Source organism: Ursus americanus, chromosome 10 (genome assembly GCF_024610735.1).
Source record: "Ursus americanus isolate L20-20 chromosome 10, mUrsAme1.1.p, whole genome shotgun sequence".
In the NCBI taxonomy this organism is placed as follows: Eukaryota; Metazoa; Chordata; class Mammalia; order Carnivora; family Ursidae; genus Ursus; species Ursus americanus.
In genome coordinates, this window is record NC_142136.1 from 76,354,842 (window position 1) to 76,381,862 (window position 27,021).

General features: G+C 43.7%; 1 protein-coding gene across 1 annotated transcript in view; it reads left to right on the top strand.

The window, feature by feature from the left end:
• The first annotated feature begins 6,242 nt into the window (after window positions 1–6,242).
• The window catches only part of LATS2 (large tumor suppressor kinase 2), a 72,798-nt gene continuing 52,019 nt past the window's right edge, over window positions 6,243–27,021 (top strand). The window contains exons 1-2 of the mRNA XM_045797117.2: window positions 6,243–6,485; window positions 18,994–19,540. Of these exons, the coding sequence (XP_045653073.2) occupies window positions 19,199–19,540 (342 nt within the window). The 5' untranslated portion in view covers window positions 6,243–6,485; window positions 18,994–19,198. The remainder of the gene's footprint in view (window positions 6,486–18,993; window positions 19,541–27,021) is intronic.

Consider the following 27,021-nt stretch of genomic DNA (forward strand, 5'->3'; position numbering starts at 1 on the left):
TAATTAATTAATTAAAAATTTGAATGGAAGCTTTTAGAACATATAGGAGCATATAGACCTTTTCAGTGGGATTCTTATTTCAGTTACAGACATAACAACATGCTGCTCATGTCTGCAAATAAAACAGAAATTGCAGCCAACTATAAACGTAATGAGAAATAAGTAAATAGCTGGTGTTGCTGTCATAGCTCACTCAGCATAAAAAGTAAGCTAACGGAGGATGTGGTAAGAAAAGAAAATTTGTTTTAGCAATTCGTCTCTTAATAAAGTGTCAACATAAGAATTCTCTAAATGCAGAATGTGATTTTTATCTTGACAGTGTTTCTTTGAGGTCTTCTGGGAACAAATCTTCTTAAACTCTTGAGCAATTTTGACTTATGCAATCACATACTTTATTACTCATCTGAGAAGCAGAGCGGCTATGTGGAGAATGAAGCTGTGCTCTGTGGTGTTGGCGGGCTGGAAAGGCAGGTCTGCAGAGACTGGCCAGGTGGCCACCGTAGGAGGCTTGCTGGGACCCTGGGCCTTCTCCTAAACACACCCCAGACAGTTTTACCAAGTTTTCCACGAAGTCCTGTTTTCCACAATGGTGAAAGCAATTAGAAATAAACCAAAATCAGGGAAAATTTTACTCTTTCATAATTTTAGTATTAGAAAACACGTGTAAGAATGAAAACTTAATACTGGAGATTTTCTCCTCTGGTATCAGAACTGTTTTCATTATTGTGAAACATAAGAGTTTGTACACTTAAAAATGGTTAAGATGGTAATTGTAAGTTAGATGTATTTTACCAAAATTGAAAAAAAGTGGAAAGAAACCTAGAGGTGGAAACTATTAAATAGGTTCCTATTAAATAAAGGTTTTTTTTTTTTTAATTGCAAAATATAATACATTTCTGGTCATTCATCTGCTGTCTAGTAATCTATTACTCTCTTAAAAACAATAATAATCTACTTGTCTCTAAGTCTGACTTTCTACAATATATACCCTTTGGGAAATGTCCAGAAACTGAAGAAGCAAAAGGCCTTCTAACATTTGAAATAGCCATCACAAAGTCCTCGTTCTTCCTTGCAGAGGAAAGCCCTTTAGGAATGAGAAGTTCTATTAGTTCTCACTTTACATACAATTTTGATAAGCTAAGTAATCTTTCTTACCCAATAGCAAACTAAAAGCAGAAAATTAGTAAGGTATGGTATTTAACTAGAGACTGGAATCTTGATAGCAGAGAGGAAAAAAAAAAAAGAGTTGATTACCTAACTGAGGCAAAACTAATTGCAAAGAAATCCCTCAAAAAAGCCCCCAAACAAGAAGGGGAGGAGGAATGGGATTTGTTTAACAGGTAAGAGTCTCAGTTTGGGATGATAAAGTTCTGGAGATGGGTGGTGATGATGGTTGCACAACATTGTGAATGTACTTAATGGCACTGAACTGTATAGTTAAAATTAGTTAAAAATAAAAATTTTAAATTATGTATATTTTATTACAATTACCAAAAAAAAAAAAAAAAGGTTAGAAAAAGAGTTCATCATTGAAACAGAGCCCCCAGCTCTGATAGAGCCGATATTGTTAACCCTTTCTCTGGATGGAAGTTGCTACAAGTTAGCAGAATGGAAAACTCCGAACAATGAATGACTAGATCTCTTTGGTGGCTCCTGAGTCATTGGTTTCAAGAAAAAGGTGGTTACATTTTGATATTTGAGATATTAAAGTGTGTTCAATATATTCAAATTAACAGGTAAAGAAGTTCTTTATATGTAGTCTAGGGGAAGAATATGGTTACTGTTCTTGTGGAATTTATAATCTAATCAAGGAAACAAAATACATGGGTATAAAACAAATTAAATCAGTGTAGCTCATCTGGTTTTTTAGGGCTTTTAAGACTAGAGCCTGCTTTTCGGGCACTAAGGCATAAAGAGGCTGAGCCATAATCAGGTTTCTTGCATTGGAAGCTTGGGGAGGGGGTGGGGAGCAGGTAGGTAGTATTAGGGCATATTCCTCAGAGGCCTCAGTGAGAACCTCTAAAACATCCTGGCCTCACAACTGCAGGGGAATGGCCAGGGAGTGGATCCACAGCTTCTCTCTGGTCTGGCTGGTGCTGGAGACACATCCTTGAGTTCCCCTCTTTCTCACTGCACAGAGCCCAAAAGCCTGTTCCTCCTCCCCCAGACAAAGCATAAGGGAGTCATTTAAGTTTTCTTGTAATCATGATTCTTTTTTTTTTTAAGATTTTATTTTTATTTATTTATTTGACAGAGAGACAGCCAGTGAGAGAGGGAACACAGCAGGGGGAGTGTGAGAGGAAGAAGCAGGCTCCTAGCAGAGGAGCCTGATGTGGGGCTCGATCCCAGAACACCGGGATCACGCCCTGAGCCGAAGGCAGACGCTTAACGACTGCGCCACCCAGGCGCCCCTGTAATCATGATTCTTGAGGTCCATGATTTTAAGTTTTAGAGTCAGATCTATCAAGGTTTGAATCCCAGCTCTTGGATTTTGGGCTTACTGGGGCTCTGTGTTTTAGGGTCCTCTTCCAGAAAAATAGGGTTAATAACATGGATGTCTAGAACATTAAATAAGAATACACAGATTTAGGGCAACAGCTGTTACAGAGTAAGGACACAGACACATTTATATACATACTATGTTTTTTGGTTTTTAAAAAAGATTTTATTTATTTATTTATTTTACAGACTGAGACACAGCAGAAAGGGACCACAAGCAGGGGGAGGCGGGAGAGGGAGAAGCAGGCTTCCTGCCGAGCAGGGAGCCCAATGAGGGTCTCCATCTCAGGACCCTGGGATCATGACCTGAGCCAAAGGAAGCTGCTTAATGACTGAGCCACCCATGTGCCCCTATATACATACTATGTTAATTAACTTATGCATTGTAACATTGCCACTGCTGTAGGCTTTGTGCTCAGCGGGACTTGTGTTATCTCTCTCTTTTCTCCTCTTCTCAACTGGACGCATTCTGTGGATATACTTATTTAGTTGATTATTTAATTAAATGTAATTTTTGTTGTTAATTATTCTGTTTAAAAGTATTAACAACTATGAGACAAAAATCGCCTAGGTGAAATAGGTGACGGGGATTAAGAGTACACTTATCATGTTGAGCACTGAGTATAGAATTGTTGAATTGCTATATTGTATACCTGAAACTAATGTAACACTGATGTAAACTACACTGGAATTAATTAAAATTAAAAGCTTAATTTAAAAAATCAAATACATATTAAAAAAATAAAGAAATAAAACAAAAAATCACCCAGAATGACTACATCCAGAAACTACAACTTTTAACATTTGGCTGCATACTTTTCTGGACTTAAAAAAAAGCATATATATATTTGTTTGTTTGTTTAAAGATTTTATTTGAGAGAGAGAGCAGGGGGAAGGGCAGAGAGACAAGCAGGCTCCCTGCTGAGTGTGGAACCAGAGGCAGGGCTGGATCCTAGGACCCTGAGATCATGACCTGAGCCAAAGTTAGCTGCTTAACCAACTGAGCCACCCAGGCGCCCCTATATATGTATATTTTTAAAAATTCTATATTATATGTTCTATAGTGTATATTTTTGTATGTATATTTTAAAATACAAATATGTATACTTATATTATTTTACAAAATTGGATACCACTTTTTTTTTTTCCAACACATCTGCAAGATTGTCTTCTCCAGCAGGGGATAAATCATGTGGTTTTCCTCTCCATGGTATCCCCAGTGCCTGGTTTAGTCCATGACTCATAGAAGTACTCAAAAAATAAAAAAAACAAAGACCCTAAGGAATGAATGACTCCATATCAATAAACACATATCCAGAATAACAATAAACATGACCATTAATCATAATATTCTCCTGCATAGGTGTGTCAATTTGTCTAAGCAAGCTTTTTATTTTTTTGAAGATTTTATTTATTTATTTAACAGAGAGAGAGAGAGAGAGCGAGCGCACAAGTGCTTGTGCACAAGCAGGGGGAGCAGCAGGCAGAGGAAGAGGGAGAGGCAAGCTCCCCACTGAGCAGAAAGCCCATGTGGGGGTTGATCCCAGGACAGGACTCCGGGATCATGACCTGAGCTGAAGGCAAATGCTTAGCTGACTGAGACACCCAGGCACCCCTCCAAGCAAGCTTCTATTTAGAAATTTACTTGTTTCCAATTTGTTTTATATGTAGATATTTGAAAACTTTAAAAAGACTTTTTTTTTTTTTTTTAGGGGCACCTGGGTGGCTCAGTTATTAAGCATCTGCCTTCAGCTCAGGGCATGATGCCAGTGTTCTGGGATCGAGCCCCACATCAGGCTCCTCCACTAGAAGCCTGCTTCTTCCTCTCCCACTCCCCCTGCTTGTGTTCCCTCTCTCGCTGGCTGTATCTATCTCTGTCAAATAAATAAATAAAATCTTTAAAAAATATATATATAAAAGATTTTTTTAAAGGCACAAAGAACACAGCACACATGATTGAACTTAGTCACCCAGAATCAACAAATATTAAGATTTTGACAGTTTTGCATCACTTTTTTAAATAAAAGAAATAACATATTGGAGGTAAAGTTGAAGTCCTCATTCTACTCTTCTCAGTCTAATTTCCCTCCTTCTTTCTACATAGGCAACAGCCAGCATGAATTTGGTGCATCTTCTTGCAGTCTCCATGTCTATACTTATAAAAGTATTGATTAGTATAGGTTCTGTGGCATTTTATTTATGAATATGGTATCATAATGTATATATAGTTCTGCAACTTGCTTTTTTTCCACTCTACAATTTGAATTCTATCATTTATCCTATGAAAAGTATAGAGCTAATTCATTCAGTTAGCTTTTTCGTCACTTAAATATCTACCTTTTATTTCCCTACTATTCCCTATTGCTGGATATCTTAGGTTCTTCTTGATTTTTCACTCTTGCAAACAATGCTTTAAGGGTCAGTGTAATTATAAAATTTTATTAGGGGTTTGTTCATAATTTTTAAGTCTCTAAATTCCTTTTATCTGCAATATTTCTTTGACAAAAAGTGTTTTATTTAATTATGTTTACATCTTTGAAGAAAGCAAGGGCAGAACCTTTAAACACACACAAAGAAGAAGGGCAGCCAGTCTGCCGGCCTGGCGCTGGGGAGGAGAGAGTAAGGTCAGTGTACGAGTGAAAAGGTACCCAGGTGAGTGCAAGAGGGACTCAATTACAGAATATCCACTGGGGACTTACACGGTGCAAAATGCCTGGGTAGAGCACAGGATAAGATTGAAAAATGAAATCGAACCCTAAGCCGCACAATAATTGATTTAATTACCAGAGCTCAAAGAGGAGAGAAAACAGGAGGGTGATCTAGGAAGTTTCCTCGACCGAGGCAGGTCTGAAAGCCTGGGCGGGAATTAGAGGAAAGTGGACAGGACGGCAGACCAGCGACTGGTAAGGTTGTTAAAACTTCCAGAGATAATGACCTTCATTACCGTTTCTTTTCACATTAAAATTTAAGAACTTCACAAGAGTTTATTAGTTAAAAAGGAAATCGGACTGGCTTTTAAAACAGTATTAGCCCTCAGCATCACCTGACACAGACTGTAGGTGGTAGGAAGTACGATGTCAGGAGAGTCCACAAGTAGATTAAGGGCTTGGCTTCCAGGCTATTATTTCTACTCACATCTTTGCACAACCCTTGCATATGCCCTTGTACCAGGTCCGTAGCCCACAAACAGAAATGCAAAACTCAGAATCTCACTTGTTTGTATACATTTCTATCTAGTTCTTCACATCATGAAACATTTCTCATAAACAAAATATCCACAGCACTGAGGTTTGATTAAATTAAAACTAATTTTGGATATACATTTGAACGTCCTTTATTACTTGATTCCATGGACTAAGCTGTCTGTCCTCTTTTGCCCTTACTTTGAACAGCAGACACCTATTTGGTAACTTGGTGGCTCCTTCAGGCCTATTAACTTACTTTCTTTGCCCGGGCTGGTGTGAGATGCTTAAGAAAACAGTGGCTTTAACTACAGAGTTACCAACTCTCATACCAGTGCAGTCGAAGGGGCAATACTGGAGCTGGGGGCGGGTGACAAAGTGGCAAGAAAGTCCGCAAGAGTCCGGCGGGGAGGCCGCGGGCAGGTGGCGGCGGGCGCGGACGGCCGCGACCGGGAGGCAGGAAGCAGCGGCGGGGCGGAGCGGGCCGGCCGCTGAGCAGCCAGGGCCGCAGGCGCCCCGCCCGGGCTGGTATGCGGCCGAGAGTGACGCGGGAGGCGGGGTCACGTGACGCCCGTGGAATGCCAACAATGTAGCGAATGTCCCACTTGGGTCTGCGCGCTGGAACCTCGGCGTGAGCGCCCCGGGAAGATGGAGCAGCCGCCGCCCGCGCCGCCGCCGCCCGGGGCTCCCCCCTACCCGTGGGGCCAGCAGCAGCGCCTGCCACTGGCGCCCGGTCCCCCGGCGCGCGAGGCCCCGGAGCCACGGACGAGGACGCCCCGGAGGGTGTAGACCGCGCCCCAGGAGGTGAAGGGGCAGGGGCGGGGGGCGTGTGGCCAGGGGCCAACGCGGGGCGGCTGGAAGTTTCCAGCGGGGCCCTGGGACTCCCCACGCCCACCCTCGGGCCGCTGCGACTCGGCGGGGCGGCCGACTCTGCGGGGCGGCCCGGCCGAGGGGCGGGGAGCGGGGCGGCAGAGGAAGTTTGTCCCGAGCGGAGCCCTGCGCCCTGCCCCCACGGCCCCCGCCCGGTCGGGGCCCGGAGCCGCCTCCGCTGGCGGCGCGTCGTCGCGGGCCGTCCGGAGTCCGCCGAGCCGGGGAAGTTGGGAGCCAGCGCCTAGCTGGCGGGGCTGCGCCGCTTTGTTGTGCGCCGGGCGGCTGCGGCCGGGCTCCCGGCGGGGAGCGGGGCGGCCAGGGGCGGCGAGCGGGGCGTCCCGAGAGGCGGTCCGCGCCAGGGGTACCCCGCCTCCACGGTCCCGGGGAGCTGGGCTTTTCCCCGAGACCCTGCCGGGCGCCGTGCCGGCTGGGGGCCCGACAGCAGTCGGGATCCCGCGTCCGCTGCACCGCCGTCCACAGAGGCCGCGCCGTCGTCCGCCACGGGCCGTGCGGTCGTCCCCCCGTAGGCCGCGGCGTCGTGTCCCCGCTGGGCCGGCGGTCGTCCCCCCACCCGCCCCCCACGGGCGGTGCAGCCCGCAGAGCTCCCGGTTTTGCCCGGCCGGCGCTCGCTTCGATCTCTCCAAGTTTGCCTCCCGGTCCTCGCGGGTCGCAGCCCGAGCTTCAGGGACGCTTTCGCGGCCGTGAGAGCGGCGGCCGTTGCATAACATGCCTTTCCTGCGCCCTAGTTTAGCCGACTTTCTGGAGCTTGTCTTTTCTGATGCAACCTCACGTGCAGTTAGTTCCCCTGCCGGGCTCCGGAGATGCGGATTCTGAGTTAATTCGCGTTTTGCCAATCACCTCTCCGTAAGCCTGCCTTCGGAACTTGAGGAAGAGCATCTCTCTCGGGGTGAAGTCTGGCTCGCGGGGTTGGGCGGGAGTGCAAGCCCGGAGCAAACCTGTCGTTTGGAGATTCCGAGTCCCCGGCGCCCCAGGGGAAGGCGGGGAAGGTAGACCCCCAGAAGAAGGTGAAACTCACCTGACGGCACGGAGGCCCGGGTGTCCTAGGGTGCTGGCTGTATGTTATGAGCCCTTCGAATGAGAAGTTATTTTTTTCTTTCAATCATAACCGTGAAAGTATACTTTATTTATAGATTTATTGTGACAAAATCTTAAACAAGAACTTTTACATTTTCACAGGTATGTAGGATATAAGTGAGCGTGCTCTTAATAGTAATCTAGACTTTTAAAAATTGTTTACCGGTACTCTTAAGCCAGAGACTATACATTTGGCAGACAAAAATTCAGTGGCCAAATAGCTCTCTTCCCAAAGTATTCGGCAAATATGTTACATTCTAAAAGGAAAGCTGGCCCACATTTTACTAAGAAACTTAAATATACTGAAATTTGAATGGAAGGTCACAAAATGTGTACTGTCTTTGTACAGGTGTTCTGTTTAAACTTTAAATTAGTAGATGAGGAGCCTGCCTTTAATAATGGAGAAAGCAACTCGTGGCTTATTTTTAGGAAATTTGTACTAAGTAGATCTTGCTCCATTCGACTAAGTAGTCGAATCTCGGCATAAATCCCTCCATGATGGATCACCATTTTTGAGTGCTAAATCAAGAGACTAAGCTGTCTGTATCTTTTACTTTTTCCTTTAGCAGCTGTTGTAATAAGGTAGTAACAGAACAATCTTCCAAAATAAGAACACAGAGACTGTTTAAGAAAGTCTGTTTTACATTATAATTAACAAGACACTGTTATTCAGCCTCTCGTAAAATTTGGTCTCCTTATCCAGGTATGTAGAACACTGTTTAATGAGTACACCAGCATTCCTTTGAAATTAAAATTAGTAAACATTTAATAAATCTCAAAATGTAAAGCAATTTAAAATGGTATTGGAACAGAAGACCTCATGCAAAAGTATTAAGTTGAATTCCTAGAGTCATGGAATTTTAGAACTGGAAAGGATTCTACTGGCCTCTCCATCTAGCTGGAAATAGTTTGGACCTAAGTGTAAATTGGAACTGTACATATTTCTTTCCTTAGCAAATCACAGGGTTGATGGGAGGGACTTTCTTTTGGTGGGAGGGGAATGTTTTTACAATAAGATGCCTTGTTATTTTAAATGCTGTGTTGTAAATAGCCGGCCCTAGGCTTCTAAATCCCACTGTGTGTTGGGGTGGGGATGGGGGGGTGCAGGTGTTCTAGCTGATAAATTCACCATAAACACTTAGGAAGGATTCTGGAAAGCTTTTGAAGGGGGCGAGGGTGTTCTGCTTTGTATTAGGTAAACCAGACCAACACAGTTTTTGAAAAGCTGCTTTTAGGGGCGCCTGGGTGGCTCAGTCGTTGGGCGTCTGCCTTCGGCTCAGGGCGTGATCCCGGCGTTCTGGGATCGAGCCTCGCATCAGGCTCCTCTGCTTGAAGCCTGCTTCTTCCTCTCCCACTCCCCCTGCTTGTGTTCCCTCTCTCGCTGGCTGTCTCTCTCTGTCAAATAAATAAATAAAATCTTAAAAAAAAAAAAGTCTTTAAAAAGAAAAGCTGCTTTTATATTTTATTTCATGATTATAATGTTAAACTTCTAAACAATGTTCCCCACTGACTTTTACAAAATGACTTGAAGAAATACAGAAGATAACTTAGTGCCTTTACTTTGTCTTGATTGTAAATCTGCTTGAAAAAGGATCAGCAGAATGAAGGGGTTGGGCACCTGTGAATGGCTCCTGGTGTTTGGGCCACTGGCTTCACTAAGTCGGCTGCTTCTCTCAGTATTTTTTTTTTTTTTTAAAGATTTTATTTATTTATTTGACAGAGATAGAGACAGCCAGCGAGAGAGGGAACACAAGCAGGGGGAGTGGGAGAGGAAGAAGCAGGCTCATAGCGGAGGAGCCTGATGTGGGGCTCGATCCCGGAACGCCGGGATCACGCCCTGAGCTGGAGGCAGACGCTTAACCGCTGTGCCACCCAGGCGCCCCTCTCTCAGTATTTTTAAAACATGTTATTTCATCTATAGTTTCGTTTTTGAAGTATTACTCAAACAAGGTAGTGTTGGAAATAAAGATAATGGTTGTGATACTAAAATTAGGACAGAAATTTGACGTTAATGTTTACCATTCAGTATATGAAAGCCTTATGTTGCTTACCATCTAGACCATGTCAACCTAATTGTGACAAATGGTTTCTTAAGTTAATTAAATACTTTTTGCCCATGTGCTAATTTTTGACATTCATAGGACTATTTTTGGAGCATAAGTGAATAATCTCATCTTTTGTAGCAGTGGTTTATATTTATTGTTAGCTAATCATTGCTCTATTGTGGCATAGCGTAGATTCTGTTGACCTCTTAATTAGCAAGGATGGTAAAGATCTTATGAATGTAAGTTGGCTCTTGAATGGAGTGGGCCTCCAGAGTATTGCCCTCCCTGCCTCCAAGCAGTTTTCCTGATTAGGAATGTTAAGAACCATCAGGTTTCATTGCTAATTAACATCATCCTACCTCAGAAGTCTCATTCCTATGTTTTCATTAAATGTACCCAGGCAGTACCTGCCCCTTCCCCAACATTATCGGCCTATTTATTTTTCTCTTCTATGTTTGATCCTTTTCACAGGAAGTTCCAGACTCTGAGAATAGCTTCACACTTCTTCCTTCATCAAATCGTAGCCTTTTAGCTTTTCCAGTTTTGGTGAAACAATTCTTAACCTAGTAGGTTTTCTCCAAATAGGCACATGTACTGGGAAGGCACGTGTACTGGGATTCTTAGGACAGTCACAGTATTACCTCTGTCCATAGCAAGGACTCTCACATGGGATGGGGGTTCTGACTCCCTAGCTGGCAAATGTCTGAGATTTGGAGGGGGAGGAAGCAGGGCTTTCTCAAAGATTGAAAACCTTACTGGGGTATGGAGTTGAAGATAAGGAGACCCATCCTGTACAGTTGCTTGCTGTTACGAATGCTGGAAATAGTGGATAATAAATTTGTCTATAACCTGATCATTCTGTGTGGTCATCTTGAGTACAAACTTCTGTGGCTCCATTTTTTTATGCCATTGTTCATAACGCATACATACATATCCCACAGATACCAGGTACAGAGCTAATAGAGAATGTGGTGGTTTGTTTTTCCTCTAGATTGTAAGCTTATTTAGAGGTGAGACCCTGTTCTACCTGGGTGAGACCTCATAATACCCAGCAAAGTATTTGGCATGCATATGGCCCTTCTAAACCCACTACAACCTTGTGATTGTACTCTTTATTGGAGAGTTTTCCTGGATCCCCAGAGGAACATAATCATTGATTTCCTCAAAGACCCTCATTGCGAGGGGGAGCCGCTGTTGTGCGGTTTCCTGGCCTGGACAGTACTGGAAAGGTACGCCAGCATGGTAGTTTGTGATTCTGACGTTCAGCGTCTGGCTGGACGCCTGACCCGTCTGCCTGACTTAGTTTCAACTTTGCTAGTTAATTCTAGTAAGGATATGATTTAAATAATAACTGGAATTTTAGGTCCAAGAAATACTGTTTTAAAAAATGCCAGTGTTTGTCATCAGTGTGGGTCTCTAGAGACATGGGTTTGGTTGATTCTGTGGTTGGTGCTTGATGTGTGTTTAGCATCCGGTGTGGGTTCATGAAGCACTAACAGAAATTAGAAGGAAAGTTTGTGAACATCTGATAGCACTTTCCAGGACTGGAATTGGGTTTGAGAGGGCCGAATTAAGGGATGCTTCACATGTAGCTCTCACACGTTTACATGAGCCACCTCTCCTAAGTAGTTGTCTCAGTTCCAGGCTTGAAAATGAGGTGTTTTTGTTTTCTGAGTTGTGTTATAGTTTTAAAATTCTAGTGTCTTATAGTTTCTTCTAAAGTATATTTAAATTTATTGAGGATGCCAAATGAATTTCCAAAATTAGATTTACTTTGCTTGATGCCCTCTTTTTAAAAATCCACATTCATGAGGCCTTAGGGTCATATTTAGAAAATTCTTGATGAGAGAACTTATTAAAATGATATAGTAGTGTGTCAGAGTAGCTCGTTTCCAGCTGCAATCTTCGGTGAGTATTCTCATGAAAAATTCTATCACAAGTTCATAATTTGGCCATGAAATCAACTGTCTCCAAACTAAAACGTAAAATACAAGGTCTCAAGCTGAGAAAATACTTTCTTTCTTTATGAGACTGAGGGAAAGTTTCATGCTTTCCAGATTGTTCAGGCAGGAACAGTTTGCACAGAGGTGCTGTTTTGCAGATTCCCTTACACATACAGGGCAATACCTGTGGTGGTCCCAGCACCAGCGCTTTCTGTAAGATGATGGTGGAAGATGGGAAGAACATGAGAAGCATGTGTGGTGACCTCCTACTCCCACTATGCGAAGGAACTTCCCCAGGCGGTGGGTTTATGGGGTATCACTGAATCATTCTTTCAACTTCTCTGTATGTTGGAAAATTTTCATAATAAATTGTTGAGGGGGAAACAAAAAGGAAAGAAGCCAAGACCTCTGATCCAGATTCTGTTTAAGGGCTCATCCACTTGGTATTTCTTGGCTCATGCATCAATACAGACATCAACACAGAAATATCTGGTCTCACCTCTGCCGGCTGGCTTTATAACTGGAATGTTTGTGGGACATATGAGTGTTTAAAACTCCCAAGTATCTCAGGAGCTCAGCTCTTTGGAAGTTGCTCCCTGTTGCGTGTGTCAGCCCCCTGGCAGTGGGGGTGACCGCGTGCTTGGGAGGGCGTATGTGGCAACCGGCAGGTTAGACTCCACTCTGTGAGGGGACTTTGCTCTCCTGGTAGCACCCAGTCCTGAGGTTCGGTCTCTGCATGTGTCACTGTGTGTAGCAAGGGAACCATCCTTCAAATGCTAGTTAGCTAAAGGCGAATAGTTAGACAATTTTTCCCGTTTTTTGTGTGAGTGTACAATATACATATTTATCATTTTAACTGTTCGTAAGTGTATAATTCAGTTGCATTAAGAACATTCACATTGTTACTGCAATCATCGCTGCGATCTGTACTCAAAGCTTTTTCATCATCCAGAAAGAAACTGCACACACTAAATAATAGCTCCCCATTCCCCTGTCCCTTGGTCATCTCCATTCTGCTTGATCTCTCTCAAGTTGCAGATTCTAGGTGCCTCATGGAAGCAGAATTGTGAAGTATTTGTCCTTTTGTGTCCAGCTTACTTCGCTTAGCATGACATTTTCAAGGTCCCTCCATGTTATAGCCTGTGTCAAAGTTTCATTCCTTTTTCTGACTGAATAATATACTGTGTTATGCAACTTTATGTAAAATTATGTGTGAACTTTACCGGGGAACATTTCACCTGGGCCCACATCTTACACTTCAGAGAAAGAGCACTGCTGTTAATATGGAGTTCCTTCCACGTGCTCAGCCTTGTGCCAGGAGCTCTCCTGCAGCGCCTTTAGAACACTGGCAGCTCGTATCCCCGGTTTAGGATGGAGTGCTGGGCGACTTCATGCATTCATTTAACAAATGCTCTTTGGGCCTGTGCGCGTGTCCGACAGGCAGGCTCCTGCCCCACAGACCTTACAGTTGAGGTGATTCAAGACGAAAGCAGGCACATCGGTCATTCATTATGCACTGCGATGTGGTTGTGAATGAAGACCAGGGTCTCTGAAGTTGGGTGGGCAGGGAGGTCCTTCTGCAGAGGTGGTTTTTCAGTTGAGAATGGTAGGAGGTGAACCAGACGGAGTGGTATTTGTTCCTAGCAGAGAGAATGGTCTTGCTAAGTTCAGAGGTAAGGAAGAATTCGTTGCCTTTCGCTTGCCCCAGGTCATCCAGGTTGAAGCTGTTGCTGGCTGGTTGGGAAGCAGTCCCCTTCTTGAAGCTAAGGTGCTGCTCAGAACTGACTATCCCAGACCCGGCTGCAGGCACATGGTTCACACTTTAAGTCTAATCACTTAAGTTTTTCTCTCTTGTGCTTTTCTTTTTTTAAAAAGGAAGGTACTTTAACTTTTCAAGCATTGCTATCAAATAGTCATTTAAAGAGGAGTCACTTGGAGTGAGCATGAAATACATTTCTACATTCAGTTTGGTACCTTTTCCACTAATCAGTCTGGACTTTGCCCTGGTCTTGTCTCTTGACTTGATTAAAGCCTTTTTTGTCTGATTCTGAGTCGAGCTTCTTAGTAATTCTAATAATTGGCCCGTGTGTTGTGCATTATAGATGAGAATGAGCTCACATGAAATTTCACCTGTGATCTTCAGAGCAGCCTTGTCAAGTAGACAGAGAAAGGCTTGTTACCCAGCAGGAAATTGAAGCTCTGAGAGGTGAAGTGCTTGCCCAGATCACATGGAGCTAAGTGCCAGAGCTGGGGGTGGAAGCCAGGCTTCTCACCTCCAGCTGCTTTTTCCTTTGCATTGAAACGGCCCTCTTCTGCATCAGCCTCCCCCAGACCTGTCCTTACCTCCTGATAAGTGCTCTTCTCCATCCCCACCAAGGCTGCTTGCTTGATGCTCCTTGTCCAGGTGGTTGTCCTGGCTCAGATAATGGTACTACCATCAGCTCTGGTTTCTAAACCAGAAACTTGGCCTCCCCTTTCAAACCAGTCCTCTAGTGAACATCACCAACCCTTATTGGTTCTATTTCTTAAGCTGTTGAACCACCTACTTCTCTCTGTTCTCCAGCTACTATTCGATTTCAGATCCCCATAATTCTTTGGGTAGACTTTTATAGTCACATTATCTAAGTAATTGATCTTCTTGTCTGTCTTCCATCGTAAACTGTGAACTCCTTAAAGTCAGAGGCTGGTCATTATTTTCTGCTTCCCTAAGATCTAGTAACAGGGCCACCTTGTATGGGTGTTCAGGTTGTGCACTGTTCAAGGGCCTTACATGTAAAATGGCATACCTCACATCATACAAATGCTCACTTATATAAGGGCATGTGTAAGCCTACGTGGAGACTCTGGGCCACTCACAGAATACCTGTACAGCAGTAGAGTCACCTCTGAGGATAAAGCCACGTAGCGTGCATGTGATAGACCTGTTCTGGAGGATACACACGATCACTCCTCTGTCACCTGCCTCAGAGGTCCAGTTCCCACCCTCCTTGTGATTCAGACTTTACCTGCCCCCCTCACCTAGGGGGTGTATATCATGTGTGTCTGCATGCATGTGTGATAGATTGTGACATGTGACATGTCACATGTGGTATGTTTTCAGAGTGGGCCAGGCCACTGTCCACAGAGCTCTGGAAAGCTCCCTAGGGCAAGAGGTGCCCATGTCGTACAATAATATAGTAAACAGTTTACTTGAGGAAGGGGTACCTTTTTATTTTATAGTCCCAAAAAGGTACCACATGAACCACTAGGGCTCTGTCAATAACTACACAGAAAGTATTGGATATGGCGGTAGAAGCAACGTCTTAGAGCAGACCACTCACTGCTCAACTCCTCATAGCTCTGGGGCTGGAGCCATGTGGGCTTCCGCAGCCATAAGGCAGCAGTACAATTTGCAAAAGCCCCAGACTGGGAATAACCAGATGTCCTTTGGTGGCAGAATGGATAAACAAGTATGTTCATACAATGGAATATTACTCAGCAGTGAAGAATGACAGACTCTTGCTACATACCACTGTATGAATAACCCAACAGTGACCAAAGTAAGCCAGACATGAAGAGTACAGACCATGTCATTCCATGGATATAAAGTTCAAAAACTATAGACTAATCCTTGGTGTTAGAAGTAGTGAAGGTGATTCCCCTTGAGGCGTTGGTCTTTGGGGGACTAGGAGCTTCTGGGTTGTAATGACACACTGCTTGATCCAGATGCTATTTATAAGGGTGTGTTCTTTGTAAATGTTCATTATCTTATGATTTGTGCACCTTAAGAAATATATGTTCAACTTACATAAAAACATTCATCCTTCCTGCCCCCTCCCCAAAAGACTGACTTCTTCCCCAGCTTTCAGCAACTTTGTGTTTTTAGAGTAAATTCCAGAGAGCTTTCAAGCCTCAACCCACCAGGGCCTCTTTCACCTGTGCCTGGCTCCCCTTCGCTCTGCTGGTGTGGCTGGGCAGAGAGGACATCCCCACATCTTGGGTTTGGCATTCTCAAAGCTCTTTTTTCTTCAGTGTGGACTATCTCCTGTGGCCCTTGCCCTTTCTTAGCTGAGTGCAAGACAGCTTTGTACCTTCTCTTCAGTCTGCTAATGTCACTTGATGGTAAAATGAGGCTGCTCTTCTAAGTCATGCCAGTTGGGAGGGGTATGAGCTCTCCACTCACTTACCTAACTGCTCTCTCTCGTGGCTGAGCAGACAGAATGTCCCGCGTGCTGGTGCCTTTCATTGATGTCTTTAGGGCCAGACTAAGCCCAGACATCTGGCCAAGGTGTAACTAGCTCCTGATACCCTCTCTCCCTTCCTCCTTGGGACTGCTCACCCTGGCTTTCCTCATCTACCTGGTGTGTCGTGATTGTCCCTTCCAGTCCACCTTCCAGTTGGCTTCCAGACTCAGCTCTTTAAAGGGCACTTTTGGGGATGCCTGGGTGGCTCAGTCAGTTAAGCATCTGCCTTTGGCTTGGGTCATGATCCCAGGGTCCTGGGATCGAGTCCCGCATCAGGCTCCCTGCTCAAAGGGAAGCCTGCTTCTCCCTCTGCCTCTTCCCTCTCCGCATGCGCACGCTCTCTCTCTGTCAAATGGATAAAAATCTTTTTAAAAAATAAAAAATAAAGGGCACTTTTGGCCATGTCACTCCTTAACTTAACCGCAGACAATGACTTGCCACCATCTGCAAGGAGTCCAGACAATTAACACGGCCTTGAAGGTCCTTCCAGATGGAGCCCTGTATACCTCCCAGGGTCTCATCCTTCCATAACTCTCCAGGAAAAGCCTTTCCCGCACAGATGTAAATCTGAGGGGTGGGGCCTGTTCCTCCCCTCCTTTGCATATGCTGTTCCCTTTGGCTGGAATTCCATCGTTCCCTGCACTCAGATTTGGTTATCTCTACTTCAGAGTTTTTTCTGGCTTTCTCCTTTGTTCTCCCATTTGAAACCTCCTCTTGGGCATCTCTTTTCCTTTGAAGCTGCTCATTGGCTACCTCACCCTCACCTTGCTGAAGGCTGGATTTTGTTTTTGTTTGTACTAGCAGTGCCTGAGATTTTGTAGGCTTTTGATGAATGTTTGCAAGGTGGGTATGTGGGTGGGTGGGTAGGTGGTAGAGGAAGGGTGAATACATTTTGACTGCAAAGAAACCTTCCCTGATTATTTATTGTGAAGGTAAGATGATTTATGTCTTGTGTATTTCAGTTTTTAAAAAAGGGGGGTTAAGACCCTGAAGAGTGGAAACAAAGTGATTTGTGTGAATTCCCACAGGAAAAGATACAACTCTGCAGCCTATTCTCAGACATAGCGAATCACTCAGGATTCTCCATACATGCTTGGCAGCTCCTTGAGAATCTCTATTTTTTTGCTGGAATGGGAATTCATGGTTTTAGAAGGTTAGGTATTTCAAAACAGATGCTTAGACCACGAAGTCACTGAAAATGAGTGTGGTTGCAATATGCCCCATTTTACACCAATTAAGCAGAGCTCTGGGCTTCTGGCCCCCCGCCAATACTCTGGTCTGGGCCCCAGGGAAATCTCAGCAGCTCTTGGATCTAATTGTTCACTGTCTGCGTAGTCTTAAAACAGTCATTTTGGTGACTTTACTATGTTAGATGTTGTGTATTAAAACATGGATTTCATGTTGAAAAATGTACTTAGTCTGCTTCGTAATTTCTAAATAGGATCTTCCTTCAGTTTCATTGAGAAGGTGATAGTTAGAACCTTTTAAGAGCTTCCATCTTCCTACCTCTAAGAAAAGAATAGTAATTTTAATGTCATTTCTTCAGATTTACGGCCATAGATGATTATGAAATAGATCTATATAAGTAAATTCACATGGAACTCTCAGAGCCTGGCACACAGTGGATACTGGATAAATATTAGCAATCATTTTTTTTTCTGCATGACAAAGCCTGTGAAGCAGATTTCCATTTTATGGTTCTAAAATTCCTTACTGAAACAAAAAACCCAGATCCCTTCTCCCTGTCCTTTTAAAGATTGCTCTTTTTAGAATCAGTTTTTCTTTGTTCATTAAAATGCAAAATGCATATCCTTTACAATTCTGTGGGTTAAAAGGAGTGAAGTGAGTGAGGGCAAAAGAGGAGGGGTGGGGAGAGGGACCTCTAGAGCTTCAGGTGTGAGCCCAGGGGCTGTGCAACAGGCCTTTGCTTCTGCCACCAGTGGGCCTCTGTGCACTGGTGATGACAGCTAATTACACAAATAGTAACAACACGAGTAGTAGAAAACATGGTTTACCAAAGACTTCTGTGGTCCAAGTGCTACTGAGCCAGTTCTTGCATGGTCTTCCTCAGTGCTTACCACTGCCCTCTCACCAAGTGTTGTCATCTGTTTCACCCGGGGAGGGTGAGGGGAGTTAAAGGACTTTTCCAAGGTCACCCAGGCAGCAAGTGATTTGAGCTAGATCCTGCTTCCAGGAGAGCTGGCTGCTAAGGGCGGTATCTGGTTGGGATCCATTTTGTTTTTTGAATGCAGGAACAACAGAGTAGTCAGTGAATTAGGCCTGTAGAAGCCATTTCCATGCTGAAGTAGGAGGTGATCTATATGAATGACTTCCTGATGTAGCCACTTGTTAGTATGGTCATAGTGTACTCTGAGAAAGAAATCCCCCACATGCTTTTACCAGTCCCCTTCCAGGTAAGTATCAGTGTCTACAAGAAAGGTATTTAGGTCACAATTCTGATAGGAACTTTACCACTTTGTGGGGAAAAAAAACAAGGGAGTAGTTACCTTCAAAGTCTTATAGCACATTTTGTTAGAATGCTTTCACTTGCAGTATAGGACACCTTTAATGTGATCAATATTGTGGTATCTTCCAGGAAGTTTGGGAGGGCTTTATAAGGAGTAATTTCCAAAGACATGGAAGGACCACAGGTTCGTGGGGGGGGAGGGGAAGTTTCGCAAAATCACGGAGATAAGAGACAAAGGTGTGGGTCATGAGTTTAGTGGTTATTAGGAACAAGCCAGAAATCTAAGACCTCGTGTAGGAAGTTTAATCCTAAATACTCAAGTTGTGAATTTCAAAATGAAATTATATTATAATGAATTATTTTAAATGAGCTCTCAGTTGTCAGTACTATTCTCTATTCTTGCCTGAGTTAATATTTCTAAGTCAGTATGAGTTGTGGAGATTTACTTTATTGCAGATTACATATTACAGGAAACATCTTGGGACAGCCCTAGATGTCATGTGCGCCAACCAGAGTTGAACAGTATTTTTATCATTTCTGAGAGGTGATGTGTTCTTTCTTAATCCTTCCAAATGGAATATTTTCAGGATCATGGTCCATTTCTGAAAAGTATTGTTAACAGTATGTGAAAACCACAAATGAGTATGTTCTTTCCATTTTCTTTTTCAGATAGTGATGATCTTCAAAATGAAGACTGGAAAATTTTAGGTTCTCTATAGGAACTACAAAAATTGAAGGAAAGAAGATTTTCAAAAGGAAATTGTTTTGAAAGTATGTTTACAACTAACTGATACTGTTGATAGTTTTTTTTTTTTTTAAATAATAAAACACTTTAAGAAGATTGTATTTATGGTAAAAGGAAACTGGACTAACAATGAGGCCAAAGACTTTTCCTGCCACAACTTATTCTGGAAATAGCCGCCAGCGACTGCAGGAGATTCGAGAGGGCTTAAAGCAGCCGTCCAAGTCTTCCGCTCAGGGGCTGCCTGTGGGACCAAACAGTGATGCTTCCCTGGCTACCAAAGTCCTGGGGGGCAAGGATGCCGCCAGGCAGCAACAGCAGATGAGAGCCACCCCAAAGTTCGGACCTTATCAGAAAGCTCTGAGAGAAATCAGATACTCCCTGTTGCCCTTTGCTAATGAATCCGGCACTCCGGCAGCTGCAGAAGTAAACCGACAGATGCTGCAGGAGCTGGTGAACGCGGGATGTGACCAGGTGGGTGTAGCCTCCCTGAGGCCCCTGTGGTGGCAGTTACAGTAAGTAGGCCATCAGAGCACGGTTGAGACACCCAAAGATCCCGTGCTTGCCCCTTGAAGGCTCTGAACTGCTTACTAAGAGAAGTATTTTGAGGTCAGAACCCAAGGCCCTTCTGATGTGCCATTGCATTGTTTTCCACCTGCTCTCCAGAAGGGTCTTTCAGGCCGCTTTTCCTTTTCAGGCAAGATCCAGACATTTCTGAACTCCACTGAAATTGTACCATGTGTATTTTCTGTTCTGTCCTTGTGAAGTTGAGAAGGACATTCACACTTACCCCTATCTTTGGGGTTTATTTGGGCTTATTCTGAGCTGTCATGGGGAAGATACTGGCTTCCCTTGTTTTTGGTTTGTGCATTTGTTTTACTTAGTTAAGGGAAAGGTTGATTGGTAGGATTTGGCTCTTCTTAGACTCTTTTCTCCTATTTTTAAAAACAGTGTGTATACTGTTACAGGAGACATAACTATGTTAAGGAAATGATCAAGTTTGAGAAGTCATCAAAATGGTGGCAACATAGTCTGACTTCTCAGTTGCTTAAGAATAAGGGACACATTAACGGAGGTGGTACCAATAATATAGAAGTACACAAGTTCTAGCGATATGTTTCTGATCCCGTGGCGACTCACATAGCCACGTCAAACCCAGGTTGCGGGGCAGGACTGTGTAAAATGGAGCTAGTGTCCAACCACGTAAAAATGTACTTAGTAAAATCTAACTGGTAAAAATGTAATTGCCTTCTGAAAGCTGATGCTTTGTTACCATCCGTCCTCTTACAAGTCACAGTTGCATGAAAATGGAAATAAGCTAGGTATTTTTGCTGCCTTGGAAAATTAGTAAGATTTCATGCTCAGAGCACGTCTAGATGGCTTGAGCACTTGTAGCGTCTTAGAAATAACCTAAGTACCTACTCCTGGCCTCACAGTCGCAGGAGAAGGCTAACAGTGCCCTCTTTTATTTCCAAAAGCTATCTCAACCTTCTTGTTGGAGTTGATTACTATAGAATTTAACTAGAGAATTTATATTTCTCAGATGATATGTTTGTGAAACTAATCGTGCTATTTTGCAGGGCACTTCCTTGACACTTTGGGATATACTGGGATTAACTTGTGTGAAGCAAGCATTGTTGTGTTGAGAGTTGCTTTTATAAAGCACAGGGTCATGAATAATGTGGTGCAGAGTGTTTTAGCAGTGGAAGCTGACAGCAGAGTCATGACCTTTCTCATTGTGAAAATATGAAGTTAAATACGCTGCCAAGTGCTATCCCTTGACAAACAGAACTTGATGGTTTTGAAAGTAGGAAGGAGCAGTCCTGGGGAAATACTGGAGTATGATTGCAGAGACTTGAAACCCAACAGCAAAGCCTAAAAGCTTCTATAAATCACTTGCAAACAAAAGAGGTAATCAGAGCAGGGTGTCTTTGCAGTTGTGTTTCAGCTGTGATAAAAAGAAACAAGTGAAGCAAATAATCCAAAATACAGGTGGGATCTCATTATGGCAAAATCCATTAGTGATAATTATAGTGCAAGAAATAATGAAGCTGGTGCTGTATCCAAGACAGTAAAATACAAATACAGTAAAATTAAGGATCATGACACCAGTGAAGTTCCCATCAGCATTTAATTTATGTTAATTGCTAGCAGAAAGGACTCTGTTTGTCATATTTAATGCTCCTGAAATAATTAAGTCACTTGGTGTATAGTGTTACTTTATAAAGTAAAACAGCTCTGCCTTCACCCTGACCCTCCAATTTGGACTGTTTTTAGTCTGTATACAGGGGTGCATTTGCTTTCAGAGAATCCCGGTCAGACCCGGTCATTACGAGAACCTAAATAATGTGAGTGGAAACAGTCAATAGTGCCTCTAGAGTTGTGTGCCTTCAATAAAGCAGATGATCAGACCCAGTATAAGAGGTACAGAGAGTACCTAGTGTTGCAGCTTTCCATTTTCCTTTGTCTCCTCCTGTATTGCCTTTTAATTTAGGTTCAGTTTTATTCTCTTGTACTTTGTCATTTTTAACCCTGATGTTAATCAGAATGGCAGTGAACTCCCATGTTTTCTTAAGGTCTTACTGGTGATACACACTTTTATATACACCTTTTATCCATATACATGTGCATACATTTTTTTCCCATTTTATTTGGCCTGAGACTTACTGAAAATATTTACTTGAATGTTTGAGTGTTTCCTTTTAAACTTTTTATTAAAATAAAATTTACATAAGAAAAGCACATGATTCCTAAGTATACAGCTCAGTGAATTTCACCTAGTGAATCACACCCACGTAACTAGCATGGATGGATGTATTTTTTTTATTTAAGTAATCTCTATACCTAACATGGGGCTCGAACTCAACACCCTGAGGTAAAGAGTCACATGCCCTTCCGACTGAGCCAGCCAGGCACCCCTGGGTGTGTGTGTGTGTGTGTGTGTGTGTGTGCGTGTATACATATATGTATATATATTTTTTAAGATTTACATATTTATTTTTAGAGAGAGAGCATGTGCATATGAGAGAGTGTGGAGGGGAGGGGCAGAGGTTGAGGGAGAGAATCTCCAGCAGACTCCCCACTGAGTGTGAAGCCAACTCAAGTCAAGAGTCAGGTCACTCTCACAACCCTGAGATGATGACCTGAGCCAAAACCAAGAGTCTGTTGCTCAACTGACTAAGCCACCCAGGTACACCCCACTCCCCACTGGAGTATATTTTAATTAAAATATTTTTAATGTAAATTTCTAGGAAAAGTAAAAGACTACGTTTTCTTTTTCTTAGTCTTTCTATGTAATGATACAGTATATATATCAAATGATACAGTGTCTAAAATATTTTTGCACGTACATTACTAAAGACTTATGAGAATTTCTACAGAAAAAAAAAAGGCCAGTGAATTAATATTCCTTATGGAAGGAGCTGCTCTTTAAATATAGATTAAAGGGGCGCCTGGGTGGCCCAGTTGTTAAGCGTCTGCCTTCGGCTCAGGTCATGATCCCAGGGTCCTGGGATCGAGCCCCGCATCAGGCGGGAGCCTGCTTCTCCCTCCGCCTGCTGCTCCCCTGGTCATGCTTGCTCGCTCTCTCTCTCTGTCAAATAAATAAGTAAAATCTTTAAAAAAATAAGTAAAAATTAAAGGAATTGGAAAGGTAAGTGTTTTGGTTATGAGTCATACTTTGTATCATTTGGATACTCTTCTCACTGACATAGGTAATAAATTTAGCTTTTACTTTATCTTATAAAACTTAGTTTCACTTTTCTTTTACTCTTAATCAGGTGATCATATTACTAGGTTTTCCCTTTTTTTCTTCCTGACAGAGTTTTAAAAACCACTAATTAGGGGCGCCTGGGTGGCTCAGTTGGTTAAGCATCTGTCTTTGGTTTAGGTCATAGTCTCAGAGTCCGGGGATTGAGCCCCCTCATGGGGCTGTTTCACCCTCTCCCACTCCCCCCCTGCTTGTGTGCTTTCTCTCGCTCTCTGTCAAATAAATAAATAAGCATGCTAAAAAAAAAAAACCCACTAATTTGATTTTGCAGCGACATTAATACATGTAACTTGTGTGCTTCTCGGAAGCATATGACTTGTGTTCTCTCACTGAATTTCAGTGGGTGCTGTTGAGGCAGGCTCACTATCCTTGGGGCTTCTCAGGGTGCAGGGATGGCTGGCTGGCATAGGGGCCTAGTGATGGCAAGGATCCTATTCAGCAGTAGCTCCTTGCACTCCTCAAAATAGCTAAGCATTTTATCACCTTGTGTCCCTTAGAGGAAGACCTAGGTGAGAACTGCCTTTCACATATGAGTACCAAGAAACCTTTTTTTTGCTTCTCTTGAGCAATTAGCATGTGCTCTTTCTCTGTGGACAACCTTCATGAGCCTCCCTCATTGATCTGCTGTGAGAGGTGCCAAGTCTGTGGCAGCTTTAAGACTTTTTAGGGCCTCGGCCTGTCATAGCTACATTCTTCCAGTCCTGAATTTCTATGTTAGCATAATTTTCCTAATCCCGACTTAATCCAGTTTTTCCTCACTTTATTGTGAATGTTTAAATGACTTAAATCTTTAATGGAATGAGGGTAGGAAGAAATGTAAACAAACAAATCAATTTATTATACCAAATTTGGCCTAAGAAAAAAGCCAGTGGTCAGGATGTATATTCAGAGGCAGGCTTCCTGAGAATAATGGTCATAGCAACAAATAAATTTGAGGTCGTCTGGTTAATAGGAAAAGGGAGTGAATTTCTTTGCATTCTCAAGCCAAAAAGTACAAAAAAAATCAAGTTTCTCAACCCATCCTACAAGTTATTCCTCAACCCAGGTCCTTTTGCCAAAGGAAATAGCATCGCAGAGGGGTGCGGCCTGCTGGGGCCTGTGAATCTCACAGAGGAAGGACAGACACTGGTGCTGGCAGCAACCTCCTATGCCAAGTACTGTTCCAACAAGCACCTGCACCAGCAGCCTCACTGTGGAAACTACACAGCAAGCATTGGAGATGGATTCCAGTCGTTACCCCAGTACTGCAGAGGAAACTATGGCTTGAGTGGTCAGGCAGGTGACTCGAACTCTCCTCTGCACACTCCCCCCAACCCCCCAGCCGAGGCCCTAAAAAGACCTTGTATCTTCAGTAAGAGTTGGTTAGACAGACTTGTTACACACACTTGAGAGGAAAGACGTCAGTGCTCCCTTAATGTGGCCATGCGGAGCTGTCTTTAACTTGCACTGTGTGTGTTCCTGGCCCAATTCTGTGCTGACGTACGCCCCATCCTGGTGGGATTTTCTTCTCCGTGACTTGGTCCTCTCCTTTCCCTCATGTCCTCTCACTTCCTTGGGTGGGCGGCACTTGCTCAGCGCTTCCAGTCCCCAGGCCCCCTCGCCACAGGCCCTGGATGCGTGGCGCGGCCTCCTCCTGCTCTCACCTTCACTTCACTTGTTCTGGGGGCTTCTTCAGCATATTATTCTGTTGGCTGGTAATGTCGGCATCCATCTTCCCCAGCGTGGATTCGGGCACCTGTTATGGTTCCGCCGGGATTTGAACTGTTCCTATAAAGACTTCCCTAGTTCTGTATTTCTAAGGCACTGGATGCTTGCTGCCAGCCTTGTGCGGACAAGGTGGTCATGCTGTCGTCGCACTTGCCCCGTGGCGCGCAGGCCCCTGGGTGCCGCGTCCGCGCTGCGTCCCGGTGTGTCCAGGTGTGCACAGGGCTGCCTGCGCGGTTCGCCCGCAGTGTGTGCGGTGGGGATTTGCACACGCGCTGTGCACGCCCCAGAAAAACTTTGCCCACACGGTTCCCTGTGCCGGTCCGTGCACAAGCCATCACTGATCTGTCAGACGTCAAAGAGACACAAACACCACTTGGCCTCTTTGTATGTTTAGCTCAAACAGGAGGCATCGTGTCGGGAAAGCTCTAGACAGTGACCTACAGAAATGTTAACGTTGAAGTGCTGTTCCTTTAGCCTGGTGTCAAGATTCTGCCTCGGGACTAGTTCTCTGTAATACAGGTATTGTGCTAAGGAAAAAAAAGTAGAAAAGGCCTAGATAACAAGTACATTTCCTCCTTTTCCCTTCCTCTGGAAAGGGAACGACTTTCCAGTATTACCGGACAAGAACACGGGTACTGCCCTGAAATATTCGTAAGAGGAGAAGGAAAAAAGAAACACTTAAGTTTAGGAATGCCAGTAATGTAACAGGAAATTGTATTACAATGGCTTTTGGGTGTAGCAGTTCCTTGTCTTCCCCTCTCCCCCACCGTTTTTTCTTTTTTAGCCTTTCAAATTAAATCTGGCCCTGCCAAAAGATAAACTGTATACTTTGTTAGAGTAGGATATTTAAAATTAATTTGACAAGACACAAGCACATCATACCCTTGTGTCATACCCTTCCCCCACCCCACCCCACACAGGCTTCATCCTAGTTATTAAAGGAATATGTGTTCATTGTGTAAGTTTGGAAAATACAGAAACATATGAAAGGAAAATGAAAATTCCCTATAATTCTGTCAGCTCAAATGTGACCACTCAGAACTTTTGGTATGAAAGCAGCCAGATTTTTTTTCTAATTAAAGGAAATTAAGGAAAGTGAGGAGGCCTGTACAGGTGACAGGTGGAAAAAACAGAATACGGGGTATGATCCCACTTCTTCCTTCAGAAAAAATATATGTTTATAATATAGCCCTTCTCATTCTTCTTATCTAAATCAAGACCAGTCGTTTCCCTTACAGAGTGTGTCTTGAATCTCTCTGTGCACTTCCCTGTCCTGGTCTCCCTACCTGCCAAGCCTCCACCTTTGCTCCTGACGTTGCCGCTCCTCCTGGCCCCTCTCCTCATCTGCTCCCAGCACAGAACCCTCTGAGTGATCATTCTGAAAAGGAAAAGATCCTGTCATTTCGTTCTGGAAACCTTTCCGCTGCACTTGTGATGAAGCTCCTGACCTGTAGGCAAGGCCCATCCCACAGCCCCAGGTGGCACCCCTTTTCCGGCAGTTGGTGCTCTGACCCTGCCAGCCTTTCCTCAGACCTCTCAGCACTGGCCCCTTCTTGCCTGGATAATGCCTACTCCTCTTTGAAGGCTTGTCTTCCAGAGAAGCATTCTGTGACCCCTAGTCTAAACCAGATCCCTCTGTTTTAGTCCCTTTCATTACAGAAATTTGCTTTCATAGCATTTATCAGAATTTGTTGCTAAGTGTTTAGTTGTGTATTTCATGCAATATCCATTTCTCTCTTTAGATTTAATGCCCATTGGGCAGTGGCTTTGTTCTGGTCATCATTCTCTAGTACCTAAAACTGCAGACTCTCAAAAACATCTGTTGTATAAATGAAGGGATAAACGTTTTGCTGTTTATGTTTATGGTATGTTTATGGTAAACATCTTCATTTTTCATGCCTGTATTGTATTCCATTGTTCAAATAGTAGTTTTATAATTTATTATAAAAAACTGGTGTTAAGAGGTAAACTGAAGCATATTTTAAAGTTTATCTGAGCAAAAATGATTCTAATTGGTGGTGGCAAACCAGAAGTGGTTAAGAGCACTCCACTGACAGTTGCTCAGGGAAGGACTTTCAGAGAGCAGAGGCAGAAGCAAAGTAAGAAAATTATTCACTTGTTTACAGCTTAAGTGGTTACCTGATTTGGGAGGGCCTAGGTGGCAGCTTATGATTGGTTGTCCTCAGGTTTTGACTTTTTAGCCTTCAGGCATTACAGACTTAGGTTTGGTTTGCTTACATAGGCATAAGGTCTTAGAGTCACCTCAGTCTGGGGTTCCTGGGTGGCTCAGTTGTTAAGCGTCTGCCTTCGGCTCAAGTCATGATCCCAGCGTTCTGGGATCAAGTCTCGCATCGGGCTCTCTGCTCAGCGGGAAGCCTGCTTCTCCTTCTCCCTCTCCCACTCCCCCTGCTTGTGTTCCCTCTCTCTCGGCCTCTCTCTCTGTCAAATAAGTAAATAAAATCTTAAAAAAAAAAAAAAA